Source organism: Thunnus thynnus, chromosome 7, assembly GCF_963924715.1.
Source record: "Thunnus thynnus chromosome 7, fThuThy2.1, whole genome shotgun sequence".
Lineage (NCBI taxonomy): Eukaryota > Metazoa > Chordata > Actinopteri > Scombriformes > Scombridae > Thunnus > Thunnus thynnus.
The window spans coordinates 17,786,090-17,814,086 of NC_089523.1; the positions used below are offsets into that span (position 1 = coordinate 17,786,090).

General features: G+C 39.6%; 1 protein-coding gene across 9 annotated transcripts in view; it reads right to left on the reverse strand.

The window, feature by feature from the left end:
• The window catches only part of elna (elastin a), a 39,795-nt gene extending 12,518 nt beyond the window's left edge, over positions 1–27,277 (reverse strand). For 5 of the 9 annotated variants that reach the window (XM_067594678.1, XM_067594676.1, XM_067594671.1 and 2 more), the window contains exons 1-7: positions 26,966–27,276; positions 16,104–16,166; positions 15,046–15,093; positions 12,686–12,781; positions 12,259–12,285; positions 849–899; positions 560–628 (exon numbers count right to left, since the gene is read on the reverse strand). In XM_067594678.1, the coding sequence (XP_067450779.1) occupies positions 560–628; positions 849–899; positions 12,259–12,285; positions 12,686–12,781; positions 15,046–15,093; positions 16,104–16,166; positions 26,966–27,041 (430 nt within the window). In that variant the 5' untranslated portion in view covers positions 27,042–27,276. Of the gene's footprint in view, positions 1–559; positions 629–848; positions 900–12,258; positions 12,286–12,685; positions 12,782–15,045; positions 15,094–16,103; positions 16,167–26,965 lie in introns of all 9 variants that reach the window. The other 4 variants (XM_067594672.1, XM_067594670.1, XM_067594679.1 and 1 more) reach the window with 3 other exon arrangements.
• Positions 27,278–27,997: the final 720 nt, after the last annotated feature.

Below are 27,997 nucleotides of genomic sequence, written 5' to 3' on the forward strand. Positions count from 1 at the left end.
AAGAAGTGATCTTTCTGGTTCTAAAGCTAAATTCTTCATCTCAAGCTCCACTCCACTTCTGCAAAAATGCTCACAATCCCAAATGGAAATTTTAGAGCTAAAGTTAGGGACCTGGGATTTTAGACATATTTACTGTGACTTAGAAGGGAAAGTTTGCCACATGATATCACTGCAACCAAACAACTCAAAACAAGCAAGTGGAACATGTTCAGCGTCTGGTGCACAGACAATATTCCATACTGTCATTGTGTTTGATGATCCCCAGCTTCTAGTAAAATTACTTGGCCTTAAGCAACAAACAGTTTTTGAGGAAATGCTTGGTTTGAATTCAAGGAAAAAGCGCTCCACTGTGTGTGATATGTTCACCTGTTGTTGCGTCCAATGGAAGCATCCATTAACAAAAGATGCCAGGATTCGAATCTACAGTAAACAGCTGAAGCACGTGTCTGTCTCCGCAAAATGCACTGAACTGACATCAGTTGTCTGGGTTCTGCTGTGTGCTGGTGTAATTGACTTATCAAAAAATAATAGCTTTTTTTTCATTAGCCATCTGCTTTACCTCTTTTAGCAGCCTTCTGTCCAGCCCCTGGGAAGAAGCCCCCAGTGCCACCATATCCTCCATAACCACCTAAATGAAACAAAGGGGCAAAGGTGAGTGAACATGCTGGCTTTTAGTGTAATGTAAACTTTCAAAAACATTTGACATTGTTGGCGCAAAACCTCAGTGTGTGCTGTTTGGTTCTTCAGATATTACGCTGAAAACCAAATGTTCTAACCAAATGTCAACTTAGTGTTACACTCACACAAACCACGAACTCCAGTTTCAGTTTCAGGCTTCAAGTACTCACCTACTCCAAGGCCCCCAGCTCCAAGACCACCAACTCCTAGACTGCCATAACCTGAATAAGAAATCAACCACTCAGTCTTACATCAGAACATTTTCAAGGACCTGCAAGGACTACACACTGTACATCTCAAAAAACAAAGCACACAAAATATGACACAATATCATATGTGCCTAATTAAGTTTGATTGAGAACACTCACATTTATGTTTCTAGAGCCAAGGTCTGAACCTTGGGCGAAGGGGAAAGAGCTGAACCCACTGACTAAGAAACATGATAGACATAAGATCAAAAAGGGTTGTCCATCTGGTTATGTTGTATTCTAAACACTGGAGGGAGCAGTCTGATCTTTCTGTGACCAAGAGCTGCAAACTAATCTATGGGCGTCAAAAGCCTTTGGCTTGACTTGACGCATGAATAAAGTCATATCCCAGCTTGGATATCCGCTTGCTGACAACAAAAAATGCGAGAAGAAGATAAGGAAATGGAAAAAGTGTGTAAAGAGGGGAATGACATGGAGTAAACTGTTCACCACCTGCTCATAGATTAAAAGAGTATTATAGATCCTTAAAATTAGTATCTAATGGGCCAAGGGAGCCCATTGAACAGGCAAAGTTCAGGATAACGTTCAGAGAATATTAAACTTACCTTATGATTTATCTTAGCAATGAATCTTGAAATGTGCATATTTACATGTGCCATTGGGTGACTCAAAATTGGACACTACTTTAATCGTAAGGCTGAAGGCAACCGAGTATCAATTAAAAAGTAAAGAAGACATCTGTCAATAGGAGTTGTAGAATTAGTTTTCCTTACATTCTTTACCTTTGGCAGAAAACTGAAAACATAAAAATTGCTATAATTCAAGTAAAATAGAGTATATACAGTATATGAAAAAAGTAAGTGAGGGATGGCTATTACTGACAGCAAGATTCATTGAGTGGAACTAAAGTATCTCCAGATACAGTCAAAGTGATGTTTTTGGGCTAACATACAGGATCCCGTGATTAAGAACATGGATCTCAGTGCTGTATTAAAAGAAGCTGTGTGTCGAACAAGCTCTCCGATCAGAGACAAATATGTTGGAGTACTTTTTGAAACAAGAAGAAATTCAAACGCTGCCAACAAATTAGTCCACCAAGGAACTTGTTTTCATCAATACTTGTAAGCCAAAAAATCTGGGGTGAGAACAACGAAGCATGGGAAACAAGCTGGACAAGAGAAAGAGAGAGAGACAGATCAGACAGGAGGGTGAGAGCTCGGAGTCTGTCCAGCAATTTGCTGGGTGCAGGTAATGATACTGACGAGGAGCAGGAATGTGCTGGGAGAGAGACAGAGAGAAAGATGGAAGTGTGGAGTTTCTTGACCTAGTCAAAACAAATGTGGGCACTGGCCTCGCCAAGGGCTTGGAAAACACACTTGAGTATGCAATGTGAGCCCAGACGCTAACCTAAGCATCCTTGCGATAATCCATCTCCTTCAAAGCTTTCAGTGTGAGTCTCCTCCATTACTCAACTATCCCCAGACACGCCACACAAGTAATAACAACCGTAATCAATTCTTATATAAATCAGACTGACCCAGGGCTTTCCCTTTTCCATTGTTTCTCAGGCTGACACGAGAAATCTGTCTCATTTGTCTCCTTTTTATCAGTGTGCTCCACATACCACAGAAGGAGCTGACAGGAAATTGACACAAAAGTAGTTACAAGATATTTGGAGCATTGCGGATGCCTTAAGTCCATCAGTCTAACGTAAAATGTTTCTTTAATTCAAACTGTAGAGGTCTAGTCTTCCCATCAGATCATTAGTTTCCCTGGGTAGTCTGAGGTGTATGTGTATCAGTGAGTGTTGGAAATATAGAGCACAGTGTGCGCAACAGAGAGATTATGTATTTCAATGGGAGAGAAACATGAAAAGAGAGTGAAGACAGGCAGTACTGTGGAGACTCTTAGCTTGTGCATCCATCATCTGGCCCACCTGTGCTCACATGTGCATGACCCAGCCTGGCTCTTGCAGTCGAGCTCAGGGTCGACCAGCACCTGCCACGTTGAGCTCAGCTTTTTGATTTGAGATCAGGAGACAAAATGCAGACATGCAGAAGTCAGCCTGTAAGCTTATGCGTCTGTGTGTGTGACCATGAGTGCAGGCCTTGGGCAGACACGAGGTTTAGATAAGAAAGAAAAGAAAAGAAAATGTCTGTGGTTCTGACATCACTAGACATTGGGAAAATAAAACGCTCTCAAGTAAAAAATATTACCCTGGAGGTTGTGTATTTTCAGTTTCACAGTGAGAGGACACGCTAACAAAATCTGGACTTTTGTCGGTTTGGCATCTGTTCACTGATTGTATACAGTATTTGGAAGATGGAAGGTTGAATTTTCGTACAAAAGCTCTCTGTTTAGTCATATTTACATCATCTTGTCAGCCCAAACAAGCATGCTTTTGTTGGACTACTATTACTAGAGCACGTCAGCTCACACAAATAGACCTGTCTTAGCTCACACATTATTGGAAGCCTACACCAATGTTGTTTGTTGTCATGAACCACACACATGGAAAGTCTGCGCCATGACCCTGATATCAAATCATCGCTTTTCTTTGGTGCTGCTCCCAGTATTTTGCTGATTGCTGACAAGTTGAAGGATTTCTGTACACCAATGTAGTGGCTAATTTTCTCGGTGACCCTCAAGGCATAATGGGAAGCCCGAGAGACCACTTGAAACCCTGACTGCCTTTGGACCACAGACAGAGGAACCCAACGAAAAGGTCAATGCTCTGAACACAAGATGGAAGGGACAGAAATCCAATACTACACAGGAGAGAGAACTGGGGGCCAAGGAAGTTGGAAGGTAAGTGATGCAGGACCGCAATGCATCATAGTTTCCCTCAATTTAGATTTCCAAAAAAAAGTTGACAGAAACATTGTTTAATAGCCAGTTTCCATTCAGAAAAGACCACTAGCTTTCACAGCTGCGCAGTGACAAGTGCATCAGCAGGTTGTTGAGGTGAAATTTGGGATGGTGTGGTGGTGAATAATTGAGCGCCGCCCAACAGTGGTGATTCATTTGTGGTGACTGGTTTAAGAATGATCTCAGTTAGGGTACGCATGTAATCGAATGTCTAGACCTCCTCTGACAAAGAGGGAGTCTTGTTTTCAGAGAGATGAAAATGTGATGAGGGACAGGTTGCCATATTCATTACCTCCTGCTGTACAATGTCGTGAGCTTTGGTATTAAAACTGAAGACTGACATTAGAGTAAAACTGGCCAGACAGCGTGGCTAGTTCTTTCAGTCACCAGTCATGTTCTCAAACTCAGGTCCAGCACAAGTGATGGATATGAGCCAGAGCGAACAGAAATATCTGGTTTCAATCTCACAATTGAAACGTCTTGCTCATTCTCCACTGGGGTTAGGTAAGGTAATCATCTATTTCAGAACCAGAGGAATACAAGACATTAATCAAAACACTGTCCTCGGCCCTCAGTCTCTTTCTCTTACTCTAGTTCTCCCTGTTTCTCCATCATTTTCTCTTTTCTTTTGCTCTTTCCTCTCCAGTCGGTGTCAAAGGGGTTGCGCCGACCAGACATGAGGTGTTAATAGCAGCAGCCAGAGGAAGCCAAACGTGAGAAGTGAAAGATGGATTTGCTTGCCTCTCTCCATCTCCTCCCTTTTCCTCCCCCTTTCCCATTTTCTCTGCTTCGTGAACCAGCTGGGCCTGGTGAAGGGTTTAATTTAAGAGAGCTAAGAATTCCATGGCAGGGATCCACTGTAACTGACGGCAGACGCGCCGAGAGCAGACTTCGGAGCTGCAGCTCTGGAATGTCCAGGAAATTTTGGGGATCTGTTTTTCACTGTATTCTTTGTTTTAGCTTATATTTAACCAGGGAAGTAGTCTAAGAACAAATGTTTGTGTAAAGAAAGACAGTGTAAAAGAATTACAACTCAGACATCCCTTTACAACTGTCATCAGAGTTGTAAAACTGACAGGCATGTCACAGAAGAATGACACATCTTGAGTCTTGTGTTCAGCTTGCTGTATAAACATTACAAACCATTCAACCACAAACATACAAAAGGTAAAGGGTAGTTGCAAGAAGCACAGAGCACACCTCTGTGCTTCTTGCAACTACCCAAAGAAAATGATGCAATTTCTGTAATGTGATGGAAAATCTTTATGATAACTTCATCTTCAAAGACTGTGGGAGGTCTCCAGAGAATCGACCTTTTACCGTGATTGACAGGCAGATTCTGTTCTTCGGCTGTGGTCCCATATAAATTTTCACTTTGAAAACAAAGCCCATCATTATGTCCTTCACAGCCATGACACCAGATTTTTATCAGTATCACATTATCACACTGTTCCACTTCCAAGTTGGTGGATAGATTGCATTCTTACGAGGTGACGCAGGATAAGCTGGATGATAGCAGAGTGATGCGAGATGTTATAGTGATTCCAGATCGCGTGAGACAAGAGGAGACACTGAAGCTCCCCCTGCTGCCTCTCCCCTCCCTCTCCTGTGACCTCCCCTGCTCCTTGTCACTTACAGGTTCTCTGTGCTGTCAGTCACGGCCACCGAGCTTTGAGAAGCAGAACTAGTCACATGTTGGACTAATTAAGTATTCACACTGTCACACCACTACACACAAAATCTCTCCCCCGCTGGCTGGTGTGAGCCAGCCGACTTTGGCGGCAAGCCTTTTATTGTTTTCGCTTTCCTTTTCCATGCAGTCATTGACACTATCAATGAGAGGTCTCAGAGCCTCAGCCTCCCTCCTTGCCAGATAACCCCAAGTGCACAACTGTCAGAGCTCCTACAGACAAACAGGGGAAGGGTCTCAGATTGCCTCATTCTTTTTACATTTCTGCTTTTGGGAAAACATCCAGGTAAAAATCTATGTAATAAAACTGGACTTACAAACTGTTAAGTTGGTGTACTTAGTCATTGCTGTAATGGGTGGCCAGTTTTACTTTTATAAGGGGCACTTGCATCATACTAAAAAGGATAGTTCGGTTTTGTTATGTGGTAAGCACTTACACTGATGAATCAACTTTGGAGGGTCTCACCAACCCACACACTTGGGCATCAGAACACACACACTTCATCTCTGAGGCGGGGAGCAATTCTTGCAAATGGCTCAAAATTAACAGTAAATGTAAGAGTAAGCATTCGTATGTGGATTACAAGCACTGCCACCACGCCAAATCTGGCTGCCTTGCCCAGTGACGTCTGCTGCTGACTGACCTCACCAGCCTGAGTCCTTGAGAGTCTCTCACCTCAGCACAAATCTGAAAAGACATGCCTTATTTCAAATACATCTGTGTAAAGACATCACTGCTGTTCTTTAATTCAAACTGTGCTAATTTGGACACCATATCCACTGAGTTTGTGATATCATTATTTATGCTACAACTCATACAGAACAGAGCATGCTATAAGCTTTCAATCCAACCAAACAACTCTCGCTTTTGCTTGTTTCTGTGAGAGTTGAGAGGCTGTGCTATTCTACTTTTTATCCTCCTCTAAAGGAATGTCACAGTTGCTCCGCCAACACTGAGCCCCTGGATATGTCTGAAGAGTATCCCTAACCCCAGTGCTCATACCATCACATTTTGGCTTGGCGCACACACTCACAGCATGTACTGTAAAGGCACGCAGATAAGGCAGAAGCACACTGCAAGCATTAGAGTATAGTACACAGAGTACACGTGCACTTAGGGAATCCAGTTTTGAAAAACTGCAAATTTCTGGCCAGTATGTACAATGTCTAGAGAAGATCAATTGTGCAAATGATACATAGGGCAAGAAAACCAGTTAACAAATGCAGCCTTTGGCCATGGTATGTAGAATTGGCCAAGTGTGTTTCCTCTCCCAGATGGTCCACATATGCAACTAACTGCCCTTCCACTGAATACTTTTCTGACAACTCAGGGTTGGGAAAAGAGACCATTGTTCAACAGGTCGGCTCAACTCAGAACATGCACATTAAAACATTGACGTTAGATTCATCGAGTCAGCCTTAAAAGCACTTTCCAAGTTCTTCCGTCATTATAATGGCTATGATCATAGTGCAGCCATCTGACACATTTCACTATGGCAAACATGTGGGATACAATAGGATGGAAAACAAGAAGATAAATTGTGTCATTGACCGCTGAAAAGCTGTTGTAAAAGGTAATTGCAGGGTAGAAGGAAGGAAGAAGGCCTATAGGTCTAAAGTCATTTAAACACCATTCATCTTCATAAGGCATTTAGTCCAGCACTGGGACCTGACAAGTATTGAGAAATAGAGGAAAAACAAAACATTTTACTGGGGTTAGATACTTTGGGTGACACACATTATTTCAAAATATACTTTAAAAATGAGGAAAACCCCGCTGGGAACATAAGATTTAATAGATACTAATATGAGAATGAATGACATTCTGAGGACACCTTTTGCAGTGACTTTCTAAATGATGATGGATGAGTCATGCGAGCGCTCTGATGCTAGAAAGGCTGGAAAGATTCAAGTTAACAAAATTTATTCAGGCAATAAAACATGTACTGTTGCCTAGATGGACACATTTTTGACAGGGAAGAAAATAAAAACAGGTGAGGCTGTTCGAGCCAACATGAAAATATGTAGATATCTATCTCGCTCTCAAGTTCATTGCCTTTATACTGTAGTGGGAGTCTCTTGTGTCTTTTATGTCTAAAAACATGCTTCAATTTACATGTTGGGTTGCATGAATTTGCATGAACATTTGCATGAATGCAAATGGACTAATTAACTCTTCGACTCAGTCAACCAATCAATTTTATTTAAATAGCGCCAAATCACAGTAGAAGTTATCTCAGGGCCCTTTTCACATAGAGTAGGTCTAAACGGGACCTCGGATCTAACAGACTACAGTCCACTTCTATCACTGATTACAACCAGGTCGTTCAACCGGCCATCTGTCTTCATGGAGTGAAATTTCTCCATGACTATATAAACAACACTTAGGCTGTACTGCCAGATGGACAAGGATAATGGTCCATGCTCCAGACCTACAGTACTGGCAAACAGAGCAGGGGAGAGGTTGTCAGAGCATGCCAAAGGATGGCTCATTAACTCATACAGTGAACATGGGAAAAATATACATTGGTGGTAACATTCTCACTATAGAAAAACTACACAATCATGACACAGAGCAGGTTGGTGAAAGGCCGGGGGGCTGCTATTGAGTCATAGTCAAAGTATTGGTTCAATTTGGGGAGAATAATAATAATAATAATAATGATATTATAAACTGTAATGTGTGGCATGCATGACTCATTGGACAACAATAAAAACTAATAAAGGCTTTATCTTATCTTGCTTGACTCTGATATCATTTATATTCTTGAGATGAATTAGTGAGATTATGAAAGACACTAACGACAACATCTGGTGACATCATCCAAGAAAGATTGTTTGGAAAACAACATTTCCAATATGAACAAACAAGCTGTGTTGGCTGTTCGTGTATATTGGGTGGGCTGAGTTGAGTGTGGGGGTGGTGTGGCTCTGATACAAAAAAAAAAAAAATCATTTCCTCTGCAGACAGTTTAGATTCCAAGATACCGAAAGTTTGATACTAAGACTCGGTGTAAAACAGATTGAGGAGACTAGGAGGAAAGATATGTAGGTGGGTATAAATAGAGGAAAATGCCATCTTTCATATAGTGTCTAAATAAGCAGCACTTAATTTAAGGTGTGTGTCTGTGTATGTGGCCAGAAGGGATACAGTATCTCCCCAAAACAGTATCAGGATACAGGATAGTATTTATGTGTCTATGTGTGTGTGCACATGTGCTCACACTTGTAATAACACGCATATGAAGATCACAAATATATTTACATACACTCTGGGTCAGCCACATTCACAGGCAGATGCTTCCACTCTCTGACAGCTCAGAGGACGGGTCTGAGCTGCGGTAATAAAAAACATGTGTGCTCCAGAAGACGAGACCTCTTCCAAGCTCATCTTCTTTTGGCTAAACACTTTCATCCTCACCTCAATCTATCTAGTCTCCTCTTTTTCAGCAAGCTGTCTAAGCATGTGTGTCGCATATAATTCTACGTGTGTTTGTGTGTGTTAGTGGTTTATGAGTATGACATATATTCAGTATGTATGCAAGAGTTATTGGTCTTTTCTGTCCTCTTTGCTTTCACCCTGTCTCTTCTCTGTCCTCCCTTTTGCATTTTACCTTTCCATTTCCCCACCTATCCTCAAATCTTCCTGTTGTGAAGCAGGCAAGTACACTTTGTGCCTCTTCAAACAATATGAACCAGAAGGTTAGAAGGTGAACCAGAAGAATCAGGTGCATCGATGGGCTGTGCATTTCAAATCACAGAAAGGTGCTCATAATATTCAACACCTTGTAAAATGGTGCTTCAGTGGTGAAAATAACCATTTTCCCAGTAGCTGCACATGAGCAATATTCCTAGCAAAAGCTGTAAAGTGAACACCAGCTTCAAAATAGACTCAAGAGTTGCCAACAGGCTGTGAAAACTCCAGACCTGCCCACGTATTTTCTGCAATGAGAGGCTACACCTGTCTGAGCTACTGCAGACTGGCCTGCCCTTGCAGAAAGCGTAGGATCCAAGATTTCAGAACAAAACAACTCGCAGACATGTAGTTGCATTAACCAATGTAATCCATCATCTTAAATTACATGTGTATCGCAGTCCAAGCATCTTTCCAAACATGATTTAATCTTGCACCTAATAGTTGGGACTACTTTCACAATTTTTCCATTACTTTGTATTGTTATGTTTATTTAATGGTAATGGGGAGGCAATATGAAACTAAAAGCATTAGAGAAAAGCTTTCCTGTCCAAAGATGAGCAATACCCTCTTCACATACAGCGAGTAAGGACTATATACACTCAGTTGCCACAACTGGTCTGCAATAAATCCTTCCCTCATAAGGGTTTTCTTTAAAAAAAAAAAAAAACAGTTTAAGAGAGTTTTTGTGATGCTGTTTAGTTATATTGGATCATACTGAAAAACATTTCTTACATTTAGTCTAACCTTATTGATTTAAATGGGATGGACAAAATATTAATAACCCAGTTGTGACTACTGTATTTCATCCAGCTACTGTATGATACGTACAGTATAATCTCAGCAGTGGGAAACTAAAAGAGACTGTAATTATATAATTTTTCATTACTCTTGGATTGATTGATGTCAGTTTCCGACAGTGAGAGAAAGTTGGACACACAGTATGTTGTGTTTCTATCGTCTTTGGGAGGCAATTTGGGAGGCAAGCTCAGCTTGGACACAAACTGTAGATATCCCACCCAGACACATCCTTCCTCAACTTAAAACAGACTGTTGTAATGTTAAAACAAGACTACAACAACAGCAAAAACAGTAACCTTTATGTTTCTTGTTAGCTGCCTTCACACTGCCTGAAAGTGATGAGGCTAGTCTGCGAAAGCCAAGTTTTGGCAATCACAGCATGAATTGAATCCACCTTTGCTTGAGGGAACAGGAAAGAAGACAGTGTTCAACAGCTGTTCACAAAGACAAAGTTCCCCTTTCCAGCTTTCAGTGTATTGTCAAAGCTGGATGCTGACAGGCTTCACAATTAGTGTAACATTTACAAGGTCTTGCATGAGCTACGCTGCAATTCAGTGCAGTCACGCTACTCACATCGCCAGCTGCTGTTCTCCATTACTGGCCAGGCAAGGTGCGTATCAGTGGAATGCAATGTCACTGCTTGGCTTCCACATAAGAATGAATGGCAGCTCCTTCGACGTGTGCAAGTTCGTGTACAAGTTCTAAGACTGGTTCATCAGTGTTTGCGTGTGTCTCTTTAGCAACCGAATCACTGTCACAATACTTAATATATTAAAGGTTAGTAAAAAAGGTCAACAATTTTTCATTTGCTGGCAGGACATAATTTCTTTTGGCATGTTTTCTGTGACACAAGCCAAACACTGAGTAACTGATGCAAATGGATTCAACCTGCCATTGTGTGAGGCTTACATGCTGGTGAACTTTTAGATGTACGTTTGCATAGTAATGGAAGCTTTATACTTGTAAGGTATGTAGAAAGGTTTCATATCCAAATTTGGATGGATGCTGTCACTGATATAAAAAGTCACTACTGATGGAAACCAACATTCAGAGATCACTGAACAAATAAATTGTAATTGTAAATTTAAGCCTCTCTCATTTCAAAAATGTTTAAAATAAGGTGACTGTAATTGTTGCCTCTGTGTTAGTACTGAGTATGGAAGGGAGCACCCCTACCCAAATTGCTCTAATTTTGAAAGTTAGTTTTTCTTTTTCTTTTTTTTTACGTAATATGCTTGCATTTTTCTTACTAATGTAAATTCTGTCATGTACGCTGTGAGAGAGAGGCAGAACTTGAATGCATACAAAAGCTAAGGCAATACTTCCCAAGTAATACACTGCTGATCCCAGCCAAAATCAACTTCCTCCAAATACTGGATATTAGGTCATTTTCACAAAATCTCTCCTGCACCTCTTGACAGAGGGTGGGGGTGGGCACTCCAGAGGGACCCTTCTGTAACCCGCTCCATGTGTTATCAGGACTATAAGACGTCTGCTGTGTTCCTTATCTTTCTAAGCACATAGAGGTAGGCTGAGATTGTATCAGCGGTGCTTACGGAAATTAAACGACAGCTAAACATTGCTAAAGCACCAATGTACTTCAGACTGAAATACAGCAAAGGAAAATACTGTACGGTATCGGAGAGGAGGGCTGTGGTAAATTTCAACAAGGAGGTTTCCAGATATTGTAAGGGTCTAACATTACAATAACATTAATCAGTGCTCTGGCACCATTGTTTGGCAGGCGTTGATGGCTGTTTATACTCTGCCAATCATCACTCTCTAATACAGCAAAGGTGTAGGAGTGGTGGAATCTCTGTAAAGTTCCACCCAATTAGCACGGCTGAAACAGCTGCGAAGCCAGTGTAAACCAACCCTGGCGATAACATGGAGTGATAAGAAAAACTGTTTCTGAAAGACTGTTTCTCTTTAGGCATTGCCCTGCGTCTGTGCAGCTCTCCCTGTGCTGCTAGTGTGTGAACTTAGTGCTTTCTATACATTAACCTACTTTATCCACCCAATAACAATACATTCCGTTTCCTTCCTTTCAGGGCACTTCGTCATTTTTTGCTCCAAGTAATGCAGAGGAATTTTCCATGTTGTAAAAAAAAAGAAATCTTGTTGACTTCTATTACAGTATTACTTTAAAGCTATTACTGTACACTGTGAGAGAACACATGGCAGCGACTACATCTTCAAAATATAAATGATAAAAAAAATCCAATGCACCTGCTAATTATTGTCACATATACTATAAAACATGCCCATACTTAACATCACTTTCCACAAAACATAATAATATAAATGCTACAACTTACCTGGTTTAGGGGGCTTTCCGCCTGGTCCTGTTAGGTGAAAAACAAGTTTAAAAAATGTAAGTTGTGTCATGTTTTCGCCCTGCAATAATAAAGCATTTTTCATGCCTTACATACATAGATGGTCTTGATTTACTGGGTAATCCTGTTTCATTTTGTGTTAATATGAATTTGTATTGTATTGAGTCAAGACATATGTACATGTGTTACAGGCACTGTTTTACATAGTTTTCATTGCGAAATAGACCGCTGCAATTTGTATGTTTGTCTTTCTTTTCAAAAGGCATTCGTGCCTGTTTTCAATTAAAGATATTGAGATGTTGGTGAGAGGCCTGAATATGGGTAATGACAGCAGTTCTTCAAGGCAGCTGTATGCTGACAGACACTGCTAAAACAAAAAAACATCTGCTAGTTTTTTTTATTTTCATACCTGCTCCTAATCCTCCAACGCCATAGCCACCAGGTCCAACGCCTCCTGGAACCAAACCACCTGGGCCCACACCACGTGCTCCAGCTCCATAACCTCCTATTGTCAGGGTCCAACAGAGACAGGTGTTAGGTCTTGTCAACATCGACACCGTTATCATCATCACCCACTATGTTCATGTCATGTCATCATTTCATAATTATCTTTATTTAGGATTGTTGAGAGAAATCTCTCATTTTCAAACCTCAAACTTCATAACATCTTCTGTTAAAGTGGCTTAATGACAGTGACTGGCCCCAAAAACATGATTTACTGCCATAGCAGTATTCCTAGGATTTATTTATTCTAAGGTTATAGCGGTGCGACAAGGAAGTCTCACCATGTGTTTCCCCCAGATCTGACCAAAGTAGTGTTGACAGTCAATCTGTTTTTTTCTTGTTTTTGTTAGCATACATGTTACACTTTTTGGTGCTCCAACTTCAGTTTGTGCATAGCACTCAGATACAACTTAAAAACATCCAACTAACTGTCTGTCTGACTGCTCTTACTAAAATAATCAAAGACCTCAGACTAAACTCTGATGAAAATAAGGTCTCAAATCTTATCCTCTTAGACCTAAGCGCATCGTTTGATACGATTGACCCTGATATATTAATCAATCGTCTGGAAAAGTGGGTTGGTCCTTCTAACTGTTTGTTAAACTGATTCAAAACATACATCAAAGGGAGAAAGTTTTATGTCAGTCTTGGAGATCATGTGTCTGAGGAACATGACAACTGCTTTGGGGTTCCACAAGGGAGCTGCCTTGGCCCGTTATTATTCTCACTATACATGCTGCCACTTGGTGACGTCATCAGACAGCACAATGTATGTTTCCATAGTTATGCGGATGACACACAACTGTACATCTCTGCTGAACCAAATGATGCTGCAGCTATAAACTCTACTACTAACTGCCTTCTGGCAATAAATAAATGGACGAGCAATAATTTCTTAAAGTTAAATGAGGACAAGACTGAAATCCTACTAGTCAACCCCAAAACTAAAAGAGAAATACTGTTAAATAATCTGGGTAAATTAACTCCTTGGATTAAATCTGAGGTTACAAGTCTTGGCGTTATCTTAGATTCAGGTCTAAGCTTCATATTTCATGTATTTTTAGTTTCACGTTATCTATTTTATCTTATTTTTTTATTATCAAGTGTGCTTTCATTTTCTATCTTATGTTACACAGGTGCTGAGGTCAGTATTTGGTAGATTTGAGAAAAAAAAACTGTGGTGTGTGTTTTTTAAACCCTGGAGCACGTCTAAATGCGTGGGAAGATGTTCAGCAGCAAGCTGAAAGAGGCTTATTTCGTTTAATCAAGGCCGGTGATGAGTCTGTGTCCGCTGGGGAAAAGGAGTTTCTGTTCGCTTATTGCTTCAGACACCTAGGCGCCGATTAACAGATTGTGTACACATGGCAAAATACTTTCTGAGTTTTCGCCTAATAAGTCTCAAATTACCACCGCTGAAGTACACATTCTATGTATTTTATTTTCACTTTATTTTATCTTATTTTTTTAATGTTATAAAGTGGGTTTTATTTTCCATCTTATGTTACATTAATGTTTTTTTTTTTTTTTTACATGCTTTATGTTCTTTTATGTCTTTTTCATGTGAGGTCCCCCTGAAGTCATGGGTTTCATACTTCAAGCTAAAAAAAATGGTGCATCCAGAGGACAAAGGTTCAAACTTGCTCAGCAAATGGGAGCTGGGGCCATGCCAGGACACTGCCTATGGTTGGTGAACTGTTGCCAAAGTAGACTGTGCATGCAGAGCTGAGGGTATCTGCTATGAATGTGTGAATGACAAACACCAGATAGAATATCTGTGGCTGTGAAGTAAGAACAATGGAGGCCATGACCATTTGGAAAAAGATAATCGGGGCTCAGAGAAAGCAACACTGCTTTCATGACTGAAAGATTACAATAAGGAAAATAACTATTTACATACGTATATTTTAAAAAAATGTATAATGAGTAAAAGCAAACATTACAGTTATGAAACTTTTCTAGTAAAGTAAATTATTTGAAAGAATGAATGACTTGATTCATCACGAAAACACTTTGGTAACCCTAAACCTAATCCCCCTACCCTAACACCAAACCCTTTTCAACTGCCTCTGAAACTGATTTCTAAATGTTTTACAATATACTTTACTACATAGAAATCTTCATAACAGAAGTTTAGAAGATTCTTGTATCTAAATCACTGAAACAGTAGTGCATGCAACAGCTCATGATGAACCACATGCGATTCTTAAAAGCACATTTTATATATGGGGGGAAAAAAATCATAAATCTAATGTCTTTTCTACTCACCTGCAGCTTTAGCTGGTTTATAGCCCGCAGGGACTCCTCCAGTAGATCCTTGTAAAACAACAATCGTACAGAGAATTGACTTATGGTATGCCTACATGTAGTGATGTAATGGACAGTTTCTTGGCCCAGCAATTCATCGTTACACCAGCTGACTTTCCTCTTATTTTCTCTTGGGACATCAGGCAACCGTGGCATCCTGTGCACTTTGCTGAAATGTGCTTTTGTTCTATTTTTCAAATGTGACCATAAATAAAAGTACTGTATGTATCTATAGCACATACAGTATGTACACATGTATTTGTGTTTGTGCTTGTTTATGTGATAATAGTTGTTAAGATAGTGGCTCACACGTCTATGCTGTTAGTTGTTGTTGAGAAAATGCAAAGTGGACAAAGAGACTGCAGCACGATTTCACAGCAGAGGTTAACACAAGCTGAACTAGAAAAAATCAAACAGCTGATTGTACATGGACATTTGTGCACAATCAGAAAGTTAAAACATTTCTGTGAACAATTATTTATTCAAATTTGTTAGCAGGGAAGGTCTGATAGCTCCACAATGTGGTCGGAAATTACTTAATACTGCTTTTTAACTGAAAACAGATAGACTGGACATAGCGGTTATCAATTCTAGAAAGTTTCATTGCTGTTTGTTTACTGTACTGTGAACACAGTATCACAAGAGGGAAAAAGAAGGGTTCTGCAGAAAACCAAAGAAGCACACTAACTGTGAGTTATTTCGGAGCATTTGAGGCAGTTCAATCATTAATGAAACTGTCAGATGTTTGTATTGATAAAAAACCCCACTTAGCATTGTTTTTACAACTACAAATTTTACATTTCTACAAATTTTAGAAGTATTTTTAGTTTTTGTTTAATTTCAGACTCAAATCCGGGTATTTTAAATACTTTTGTTTAGTTTTAGTAAAATTTCTGGTCTACATTAGTATAATTTAACTGAAATATGTCTGCCAAAGACAAACAGACTTTGTTTGTTGTGGCTGTGCACTGGATTATTTTTGTTTAAACTGTCCAGACAGACATTGGAGGCTTTGTTACCTGGAAAGAATCCAGTTCCCGGTCCAGTGCCTCCTGGTCCTATCCCAGCACCAGGTGGTAAACCTAGAACACACAACAGACAAAGAGGTCATTCTCTTTCACCACACTTGTGACACAACCTATGAATGTGTTCAAACAGTTCTCAGCCATCATTGTTTTTATTTAATTGCAATGCTTGTAATGACATTTCTAAACAGTGACCCCATTTATCAGACAAACATTCCCAAACACATTCATCATCTGTGACCCAGACAGCAAGTCTGTCCTTAGCATACACATCAGCCTCAGGTCATGGCAGTGATGGGGTGCATGATCAAATGTGAACACAACAGCCAGAGCCAAAGTAAAACCAAAAGAAAAACTTCACAGGCTTAATTAAGAGAAAATTCCAATTGTTTTCCTTTTGATGAGGTATTGCAGTTGGAAACCTTCTTTCAGAAAGCTGCTGCAGCACTGTGGCCCCCCTTAACCCCCAACTACATTCTCTAGCCTCTTTTCTTGCTTGATTTCTGGCTGCAGTCTGGAGTAACTCCTGAGATGGTCGTTCTGGATCCCAGACATGGTGGCCTCATGTGTGCAAAGAACAACAACAGAAACAAAAGAAAAGGAGGAAAAAAATGTCTCCAGTTGTTCTGGGATGACTAACAGCTAAATCCAACTGGATCGGTGAGCTAACGCCAAAATTATAAAGTTATGTTTTTTGAAGAGAAAACTTGGTTTATATAACAAAAAACACAACAAAATGGAGAGAATGGGGCTGCAGGACCACAATGATTGTGTTTAATGTTTTTTACACGTGTTGGGAGGCCAATTCATTTAAACCACATGTCAAAGGCGTTCATGTGTTTATTAGCGTGTGAACACTGCATTTTGTGTTCTCTCCACTGAGTGTGGCCATTACGGGAAGAACATTACAAGATATTACTGTCCGATCTAGTTGAATGAAATTTCATGACACACACCCTGAAAAAATGCCAAAAACTAAAACTCTAAGCAGTCTATTACGTATGCCTGTATATTACTCCATGGCACTGAAGAAGGCTTTGACCTTTTCACTAACAAGCTGTGACATATTTAATGGGTTATTGCCACAATAACATCAGTATTCTTTCTATTGTACAGCTGAGGTTAAGAAAATGAGCGCCAATCAATGGAAACCAGTGAGGGGTGAAATACAGAAACATAATGTAAGAATCAACTATTGGATGGGTTGTTAAGATATTATAGGATATATAGGATACTCACTATGTTTAAGAATAGAAAGTGTGGTACGACTTGCTCATAAAGAAAATGAACAAATAATTTCTCTCATTCCTTAATTTAAGATGGAAAGTTAAGAAACTCTAAAAGTCTACACTGCAGAATCTGAAAGTATTTGGTTGTTTATCATGAAGTTAGCAAGGACAACATTGTCATATTCAATTAGATACTCAAAAACTTCACTGAAATTGGATTAGACTGAGCTAAAAACTTTTGCCTGTTTTTGTTTAAGAGAGAATTTTTTTTCTCAAGCATAAAGCACTTTGCCAACTAGAGTTCACAGAGGATGGTCATTTACAATGTCGGAGTAATAGCCATATTTTTCTCTTAGCGGGAATGTAAATGGAAACAGTTATGTTGGTGGCCATGTTTTCGGTCAAAAAATGACTCCTTTAATGAACCTAAGGGCAGATGAGATGCAGGATGCCTTTAAGCTCATGTTGACTGCGATGATCATGGAGCTGCATGATGGTAGAGACAGATCAGATTTTCTAAGGTTTGTCCTTGTGATACAGAGGACTGATTGAAAAGTTCTTGAAATTCTGCAGGTTCAAATAAAAATGAGAACTAAGTAATAATGTACTGAGGTCTGTATTTGATTATCACACACCTAATTCAAGTCTGAATGTGTGTGTGCTTGCATCTGTGTTCAATCTATGTCTGTCAGTGCTATTGCCTCCATTGCAGAGATCTCAGGTGCAGGCACCACACGAAGAGGGTGGAGGGATTGTTCTCAATTCTGCTCCTTCATTTCACAATCAAAAGGAGGATTTCCTGTCTCGGCATTGCAAGTGAGGAAAGGGGGAGTGTGTGTCTGCTCCAGTTTTCCTATGCTCGGGATCCCATCCTGCTACTGTACCACTTTTACAGAGTGCATTAGGTTCACTGAAACCGCACACCCAAATAAGGCACGCACTGACCTCTGCCAAGTGACCTGACCCACCTCAATAAATATGAAGATTTCTTCATGATTGTCCTAATTATCGTCATCATCATCATCATGCGTTTGCATTCCTAGTGATCTCAGCCAGGTCATGGGAATGTGCTGGAATGTATGTGAAGGACAAGATTGACTTGTAGAGCACAAGGGATTAGATGAAGCAGAATTTATTTGACTTGACATGAGTGTTTGGGATATGATTAATGTTGGTGAATATAAAACCCTGGGAAAGAAGATTTGAACGTTTATTACCATGTAGTGATTTTTGATATTGATCTTAAGTTGCTGAAACAATTATTCAGGGAGAAGAAGAAAAAGGTAAGACTGACAAATACAGCCTTAGATGTACAAATCTAACAAACTAGAGGATGACAAGTTAGAGGTCATTACTTAAACCTATATTATTCTACTGAACAAAGCAAGAATTTTACAACTTGCTATGATGAATAATGTGACAAAGGGAAGACAGAGAAGAAACATGGCTCCAGTAAGTAAATGTAATTACTGTAGAGGATGATGGACTAAGCATTTTCTGTTGTGGTTTGCTTTTGTGCTCGCATAGATAAACCTTCAATTGTCTCGTGTCCTTGTGTCTAGGAGGACTTGTCAACAACTCCTCCAAGTTAAACCGCAAAATACATTGTTGGTCCAGGCACAGCAGAACAGCGCATAGAGGCATTTTCTGAGCTGACGCCTCTATTGGCAGGACATCATCATTTGTCTGTGCCAAAATTCTTACAAATCCCAGTTGATAAATTAATAAATTTTATGATATAACAATGTTGTGGTAAAGGTTTAGTTAAGTTTAGGCACAAAAACAACTTAGTTAGGTTTATGGAAATATCATGATTTGGGTTCAAAAAAGTACCTCATTAAGATTAGGCAAACATCACAGTTTAGGTGAAATAAGGTTAAGGTTAAAGGCCTTCGTTGTCATGGTTACAATAATAATGACATTAAGGTTAGGGGATGATTGTAGTGATATTTAAAATAAACAATGTTGACTCGTGGTTGGGAACAGGAAATGAACAGCGGTCCAGTGTTTTGTTGATTCATCTGTCCACCCCGACCTCGTCCCAACATGGACTTTGTCACCCTACAATGACGTAACCTGATTTCCTCCTTTGCTCCTGTCATAATAACAGCCGCTAGAGGACTGTCGTTTTTCTCTTGGGGGGGACAATCTCCTTGTGCTAACTCTTAAGGCTAGAGAGTTCAGAGTTGTTCTGAGTGGATTAAGAGGGTGATAGTGTAGACGCACTTGCAAGATTCCTGACAATGATTTAAATTTATCTTCACTCCACTTTGGATTTGAATGAGGTCCAACCATGAGACTCATATTATATGGCGTGTCAGCTATGAATGCAGCCAGTCATTAGCTGTGGGGAAATAAGTCAAACAGATATGTAAGATACTGCGCATGGTCCAGGAGTGTGATGCTGGCACTTCTGTGAAGTTTCCATGTCAATCACGAGGTGAGGAACAAGTGCTGGGACTTGAATATATGATTTTCCAGACATATTTAAATTCTAAATCATTTTTTTTCATTCTTCCCTGTTTTTTTCCCAATCCCATCCCAACCACACACATATCCAAACCAACCAGGAGGAGTTGCTACTGCATCGACAATGACATGATGATTCACCTCCTTCACCTGGACTGCTCACCATGAGGCCAGAGGATGGACCCCATCCTTAGCTCATCTCTTACAGGCAGTATGATAAAGTAAAAAACCTGACTTCTAACATCACCTCAGCGGTTGACTTTGCACAAATAAAGTAAGAAAAATCTACTTGTATTCAGTCTGAAGTGACTTTGAGGATGATTGCTGACATGCATGTAGGCATCCTCTGTCTAAAGGGTCCACATGTATGGAGCTGGTAGACAAATTTTATCGTTTCCACTTGGGTTGACCAAATTCCAGCCCAAAAGGGACACATGTGGAGCCAACAGGGACATAGTGGCTGGGTAACACACATTTTAATTTGTATTTTGGACTGTATGATACTCAGCCAAACATGAGCCCTGAAATTCTTCGTATGGTTACCAACAATAGGGTTTTAAAATACCACAGAAGTATTTTAGAGTGAACTTTTCCTTAAGTAGGAAAACTAATACCATCACTTGACACTTTCACATTGTTATTAATTGACAAGGCAGCACAATAACTTTTCATAATTTGAAATTCTGACTCCAGAGGGTTGCACATTTGTATTCATACAACACAAAGAGAACAATTTGTGAAAAACTGAAAGGCTTAGATTAAATCATTTTCATACACAACATATGTGTATGAGTGTTTTGGTTTCTCAGATTCTTGTTTTGAATTTCGACAAAATGACGTAGTCCACCAGACACAAGCAAACAGGTGGAAAGGACTGTATCCAGCGCCCTGTATGTTTAGTTTTGCATCATGTCATGTTTTGAGAGTCGGCCTGGAAAATAGGAAGTGACATGTTTATCAGCTGTTTAGCTGGCAAGATATTTTATTTGATATTTTTGCCTAAGCATCAACAGTGGTGATAAAAAAATGTGGTGATGAAAAAATATGTGTGATTCATGAATTTATCTAAAGTCAGTCTATGTGGAAAAGCTAGCCTGGCTTAAAACATTTAATTTTATGGGGGATACGGGTTATTGGGTCCACAAATCATGACTGAATAGCAGAAAAGTTAGGAAATTGTAAGTCAGATCCTTTTTTGTTATTGAATCAAACCAAAGCCGATGACGGGTTTTTCCGTTGTACCTCCCATGTTAATGACAGTTTTTACAGCTCTTTGTAACTTAAAAGAGTTTCGTTTTACTTCACTTACAACAAGCTAGTGAGTAATGTGACATTTCCATGACCCTGTGCTGTGGTCGTTTAATAATTGGTTTTTCAATAAATAATTAAATGACTGTGAGTTGATGTAACTATTTGCTTGTACTTAGGCACACAAAACAAACTGATGTGAGTACATCCACATCACTCACACATTCAACCTCAGAAAAGATGATTACGGCATTCCCCGTCCATTATTAAACTTCCAGGAACATTAACATTCTTGATCACAATGATGCGCTCAACAAGGCTCGGGAAGTTCTGAGGAAAAGCATTCTGTAATGTGTTTACACCACTTCAACCACCTGACATTTACAGTCTTCTACACCACTATTTCCATCATTCTTGATAAAGTAAAAAAAGTTTGGAAAACTAACAACTGTTTGCTGTGTTCAGACATATCCAAAACCACTGTCCCACAAGAAGAGGTTTGGTTCTCTCTTTAAGGAAAGCTCTCATACTGCAACCCAGAGCAACAGTGCAGTGAAGCAAACACTGTGGTTCCTGGCACCCTTACATCATTATCAGACATGTGACAGCTGGCCTATCGGTCACCCCTTGCACTGTCTATTTTCCACAGCATGTTGAAAGGGGACAGGGGAAAGTGTGTGGCGCATCAAACAAAGTAAGAATCAAAATGGGTACATCCATCTTATCACTACACTGTAACCTGACTCTACATTCCCTTTTTACTCTTGCCCAACCTTGTTTCAGTGACACTTCTCTGAAAGAGAGCATCTGTGAAATGTATGCACTGGCAGACAAACACACAGCCCACATATGGCAATATTTTAATGACTTAGAAGACCTGATTCTAATCTTGTCATTGTTCAATTGCTTGCCTTTGGGTGACTTGGATGAAACCTTCCTACTGGAAACTGACAGGGGATCGTTACAGGATTTGAAACTGAAAAGTGTGTCTGTAACAGCAGTGGAGTTGAACATGACGAAAGAATAAACCATGGTTGAAGATTACCATCAACCATGTGGAATCACTACAAAGAAGTGGAACAAACAGTTCCCATTATGACTCCATTCCAGACACTGATTTATGAGATTGTATCACAGTAAAACTGACACTGTTACGGGTGCAACGTTAAAAAGGACCATATATTTACTATTTACTGTTTATATCGTTTACACTTTTTCCATGTGCCTTGGGTTTCTTGCGCTTCCTGATCGAACATTTATCATATGTGGAATGTCAGACTAAACACAATGCGCTGCCTCTTTTTTTCTCTATGTTCAGCAGCTATGTTCAACCAAAATATATATGAAATGTATTGATGCAACATGACTAAATTGCCTAGACTTCTGAAATATTTAGTGTAGACATAAAGCATGTTTTTGCTTGCAAAACTATTCAATTGCACAACTGAAATGAACTCCCTGAAATATAGTGGATTGGTATCTGAGTTGTGAGAAAGAATATGACTGAGTGAGGAATCATCTGTTCATATTTATGAAGAAGGTATTGACATTTCCAATTTACTTTTATCCTGGCAAGGCCAAGAGCTGTTTACATAGTTGAAAGGGAAAAGCATGAAATCTGTAATTTATGTGAATGAGAACAAAATCCCAACAATCAGTCCAGTTTAGTCCAGTGTGCAGACATTTTGTCAAGTGTTTGCAGGAACCTGACATGTTGTCCAGTAGTTGTGCTTTTACAACCCAATGTTTGGTTTAGACCAACTCATTGATGCCAAAGGCCTAAAGGCCCCATGTTTACCCCCCTCCCGTAAAAAAGTAAACTGAAACTAATACAACACAGAATACAATGTTTTCATGCCAAAGGATTTTGATTAAATTGGCGCAATGTGTTTAATCAGAACTTCATTTTTATTACCATCTTTTCTCATCAGTTTATCGTCAGTTATGGTTTTTACTATAAAAATATTTTTATACTAATGTTGCACTCATGTTGTCATGTTGTGTGTAAACCAAGAAGAGCTTCAGACATCAGCATCATCGTCAGATGAAAACATTCCTGACAGGAGCCATTCAGATCGCAAGCATGCAATCAGACTGCTCCAAAAGCTCGCAGCCTGGTGAGAGCTGCTTGCAGAGTGGCTGGGATGAATCATCGGCGTTAATGTGCTTCTTTGTTGAAGACTTGGCAATGGTTGATCGCAGACCAAACATCTGACTGGGAGATGCTAAGACTGATATTTATCCACAACCAAGAATTAGGGGCTTAACAAATTATTAAGTACTGTGTTTTTAGCAATGGTGAGAACTTGCTACTATGTGAATACCCTCACAATAGCATGCAGTACATATGTAAAACTCATGGCTTCATGAGCAACCTGTAGGTATTTGTATCATAAGCAAGTTGGATTGTTAATCATGTTAGCTTTCCATTTATAAAATCGCATTCTATTAAACAGTCCATCAATTTTAAAAAGGTAAGACTACCAATTTTAAAAAATAATGTGTGTTATAACCTAGACAGTTCAGTCCTTTCGAATTATGTGTCAATTAAAACAACTCATCCATCCCTAACCTCTGGTCCTACAACAGTCTTAACAGTAGTTTCAGTGAAATGGTGATAGGAAAACCTGTTGGCCAAAATGTTAGTAATCCCTTCTGGCTCGGAGTTTTGATGCAGCAAGTGACTTCCCAGCCAGGCAACATGCTTTGATGTAAAACTGCAAACCGTGGATAGAATTGTCCAATCTCCCAACACTTTCCTAGGATGTGTTCCAGAGTAAGACATGAATACAGTAGAATAACAGGTCTTTCACAATAGCGAACCCTGCTCGCTCAGTGCTTGTAACTAAGAGGCTCAGACCCAAATGAGTACTGAATGAGGTCACCTCACTGCAAATCACACCAAACCACTCAACATCAACAAATTAAAATGCCTTTGTGGGTCCAGCATGAAAGAAGCTGAAAAAAATAAGAAAAACCTCACTGAAGAAAAACCTCTGTCTTCCTCAGATGGTATTTCATATGGTCTATTTCTTTAATTGCAGTGTAGAGTTGTTAAGCGCTGGGATGCCAATGTGTCACATTAATCCAATATGCTGTGGCTGGCATTCAACCTTGTCAAAAGAGAGATAAGTGCCAGAGAGGTGTTCACAACACACGCTACCAATAAAGCCTCAAGCACCACTTGTTTAAGGAAGCAAGACAATCACTTTGGTTATCTACCAGCAATGCCTGGGGTAATTCTGCAATTCATCACTAGTGTTTTGTGACAGCCAATGCATGCCATCCAATCTACACTGATTTCATTTAAGTTCACCTACAGCCAGGGGATTGTCACTGATTAATGTATTAAATTCCTCTTAGTCTCAAGGCTGAATGTGGCCAATGCCAAATGAGGCAAACTGGCTTCCAGCAGTACTAAAGAAAACATCACACAAATTCTTTCGAGACTGTGAAGGAACAGAGCAACTATTTTCCCCTTTTCATCTCCCACTCAGCCTCTGCTCATCAGAATTGTGTTATTAACTGCGTCCATCACAAAAACAAACTAATGTCCACTAGTTGGTTGTTTAAGTTGTCTGGATTAATACAACATACATCAAGGTAAGAAGAAGAAGGTTGGGACTCTTGATACAGTCTCTGCGATTAAAATTTTAAATTAATTTTACAAAACGCTTCGTGTCATTTCATTAAAAATTTGCAAGCACACTGTAAGCGGTTCACTTCCATTTATTAGGGCAGTGAAGCTTGATTAAATTCCTTAGTTGAGGTTTTATTCAAATAATTTTATCAACAGTCTCGGCCTGGATTTAATTCATGTAGTTATCTCATATAGCAATAAAAAAAACAGAGGTCACTGAGCCAAAGCTGCATCAACATATTTATTTTGTTAGAATAACATCCACTGTATCCACAAGACAGATGGTGTTTGTTTGTAGAATCTAAAGAAAGTCTGCCTCCTTCATCGTACTAAGGGAAACCAACAAACATACTACAGTATTTGCACATGGTTAAATAAGATGACAGGGGGTATATTTATTAACAAACTCCTTCCCAGATGTTTCCTCTAGAACCATAACTCATTTACACTTGTTGATGGAAAACATTCAGCCAGGCCTTGCACTCCATCATAATTCAAGTGTTTAATTTCGCATGCATAAGAGGCATTTTCTCTGCAGAGGCATTAAATGAGCGGTCTGGGTGTTAATGAGGTTTATGTTACGCACAGATAATTGACCCGTGGACCAAGTGGCGTCTTTTATTTTTCAAGTTTGCGTGCACAGACACATGGAGCTGATTTAAGCACCACAGAAATGTTATGGATGGATTCAACACTCACTTGAGATCAAAGTTGTGCTCCAAAGCCAATATTGATATTTGTTGGCTCCTTTACCTGCTATATATTTTGCCCGAATGCACCTTGAAATCACTCAACTGAAATGTGCCTGGCACAGAGAAGAAAGGATAAATGTGCTATGAGACAGAGACAGAAGAAGAGCAAATACATTTTTTGATGATACCTGACAAAGACATCCTTTGTAGACTTTGTAGACATCACCAAATTAGAGACGGCCAACGAACAGCTAGGAAAAGTGAGACTTAATATGGACAAAATATTTCTAATCTAATAATCTAACCATAATGCACCTGAAAGACCACGTGGACACTGGAAGATAAGGAACATAAACAGCTGTGACTTTTAAGAAAATAAATACAACAGAAAATGGACTCCAGCATACCCAGACCCAGATGCTAAACATGTTTTCCAGTTGGGGGCTGAATATCTCAGAGAATCTCAGCCAAACTCAAACTGCACTTGAAACGAACCCCTTAAATCTGCATGTTGCTGCTTCGTGGATTTTGGGTAGCCTGGTTAACTTCAAGAAAAGACCAAAAGCTGTCAATGTGACACTCACCATCTGGTAGTTGATCAGGGGTACATTTAAACTATGTGGTTTTGCTGAGTGTAAAGAGGGACCCGCTGGAACCTTCTTTTCCTGACATGATATAGGATGGATCCTAAGCTTTACACACAACCTATATACACTGTCTTGAGCCATGTAAACATACACAATGTATGCATAAGTGTGAGTAGGATGCAGCTTAATTGTCTAATGCTGAAAAATACATGAATATATACATGAAAAGATATTATAGAGGACTACATATAATGAATGGTTAGTTTATCATTTAAAATTAGATTTAAATTTTGCACACACTAAAATTATGGCAGAATATGGCAGAACTAATATAAAGTTATGATGCAGAGTTGTCTCTTACTGTTAAATCCAACAATTTAAAGCCTGTGGACACAAATACCTAGTTAAGCCCCAGATAATGCTGAACATAATCTCCAATTTATTAGCAATACACATGTAAATATGGTGCTAAGAATAACTCCCTCTCTATTTATGATAGTGTCCTTCAACAGTGGTGTGTTGGAACATAACTGTGGTGTGTAGTAGATAAGCCAGACTAAACACTCTTTCACTTTCATGACTGCAGCATGTGAGCTTTATATTACCAGTATATTTAAATCAGCAACCAAAGCAAAAATACATAGCAATGTAATTGCATCTTTTTTAAGTTATAGTTGGGTAAAGAAACAAAACTATCAAAGTTAACACAAAACATGTTACTTTTATTTCATAAAAAAAATGACAGTAAGCTATACTGAAACCAATAAATCATATGCTTACAATGTTATATAAAAAGTTTTTGCTTAAGAATAAGTTAAGGTACTACTTGATATCTTATATCTGCATCAGCAAAACTTTAATCACTTAAGATGTTATGATGTTTTATATCTCAGAAGGACAAAGAGACACAAACAAAAAAATTGCACCTGTTCTTAGTCTGTGATTGATGCAGCGAAGATCATGGCTCAGTTCACCTGTGGTACACACTTACCTCCTTGAAGAGAGGGCTGAATCAGTGCTATGAGGAAGAGTCCACAGAAGAGCAACAGAATGTTTCTGTTAGCCATCTCGCTCCAAAATGCACCACCCCTCTCCCGATCAGCTGGTTTTATTCTCTTCTAGCTAATTACCACTAACTCGAAGTCTTAGAGAGTGAGGAAAAAAGGTGAAAAAAGGGAAAAGATATGGGACTTGACGTAATTAAGAGAGGGCAAAGACTCTGGTTCAATGGATAACTTTGCTTTTTTTCCTCCTCTATGTCTGGTGTTGCTGTTTTTATTCTGGTCACTCCTGCCAACAGCACAGACGCTGCTGCCAGCAAGGAAAGGGGGAGAGAGGGAAAGAGACACACTCAGAGGGAGAGAGAGAGAGAGAGACAACCCCCCCCCCCCCCCTCAGCCAGAAAGAATTGAACTGTCTGCCAAGCATTTGCATGGATACGGAGCATACTTATCTGTAAGAGTAAGGAAAGAGACTGAGGAAGAGCAAACTACATACCCAGATAATTACTACGGCTCTAATTTTCAGCTGGTTGGTTTTTAACACTATTTCTTGTTGTTTTACTGCAGTAATTGATCATGAAAACTTTGAGATAGAGGGAATGAAACACAGGGAATGTCCACAAAATATCAGCGCAAGACATTACAAAGTTATTGGCTGCATGAATATGCTGGAAATAGCAGTGCATTGTGCCTGGCACTCCAAGACTGAAAACCAGTCAAATAGGTTCTAGCGAAGAAATGAGAAAACTGTCGACATCACACAGAGATGACAGAAAGCAAAGAAGCCAAGAAACACCAGCCTGCTAGTCTAGGCAGTCTCTCAAAGCCAGTTCATCAAGATCATTGTCATTGTGAGTCTCATAACAGGGATCAGAAGAAAGCAAAGACCAACATCTGTCAATTCTAAACTTTAGAGGATGTAGGTGACTGACTTTTCTGAGCAGGAGCCAACAGACCTGATCCCTGAACAATCAATCTTTGAACTATATGAGTTTTTCACAACCTAGTGCATGTGCTTTTAA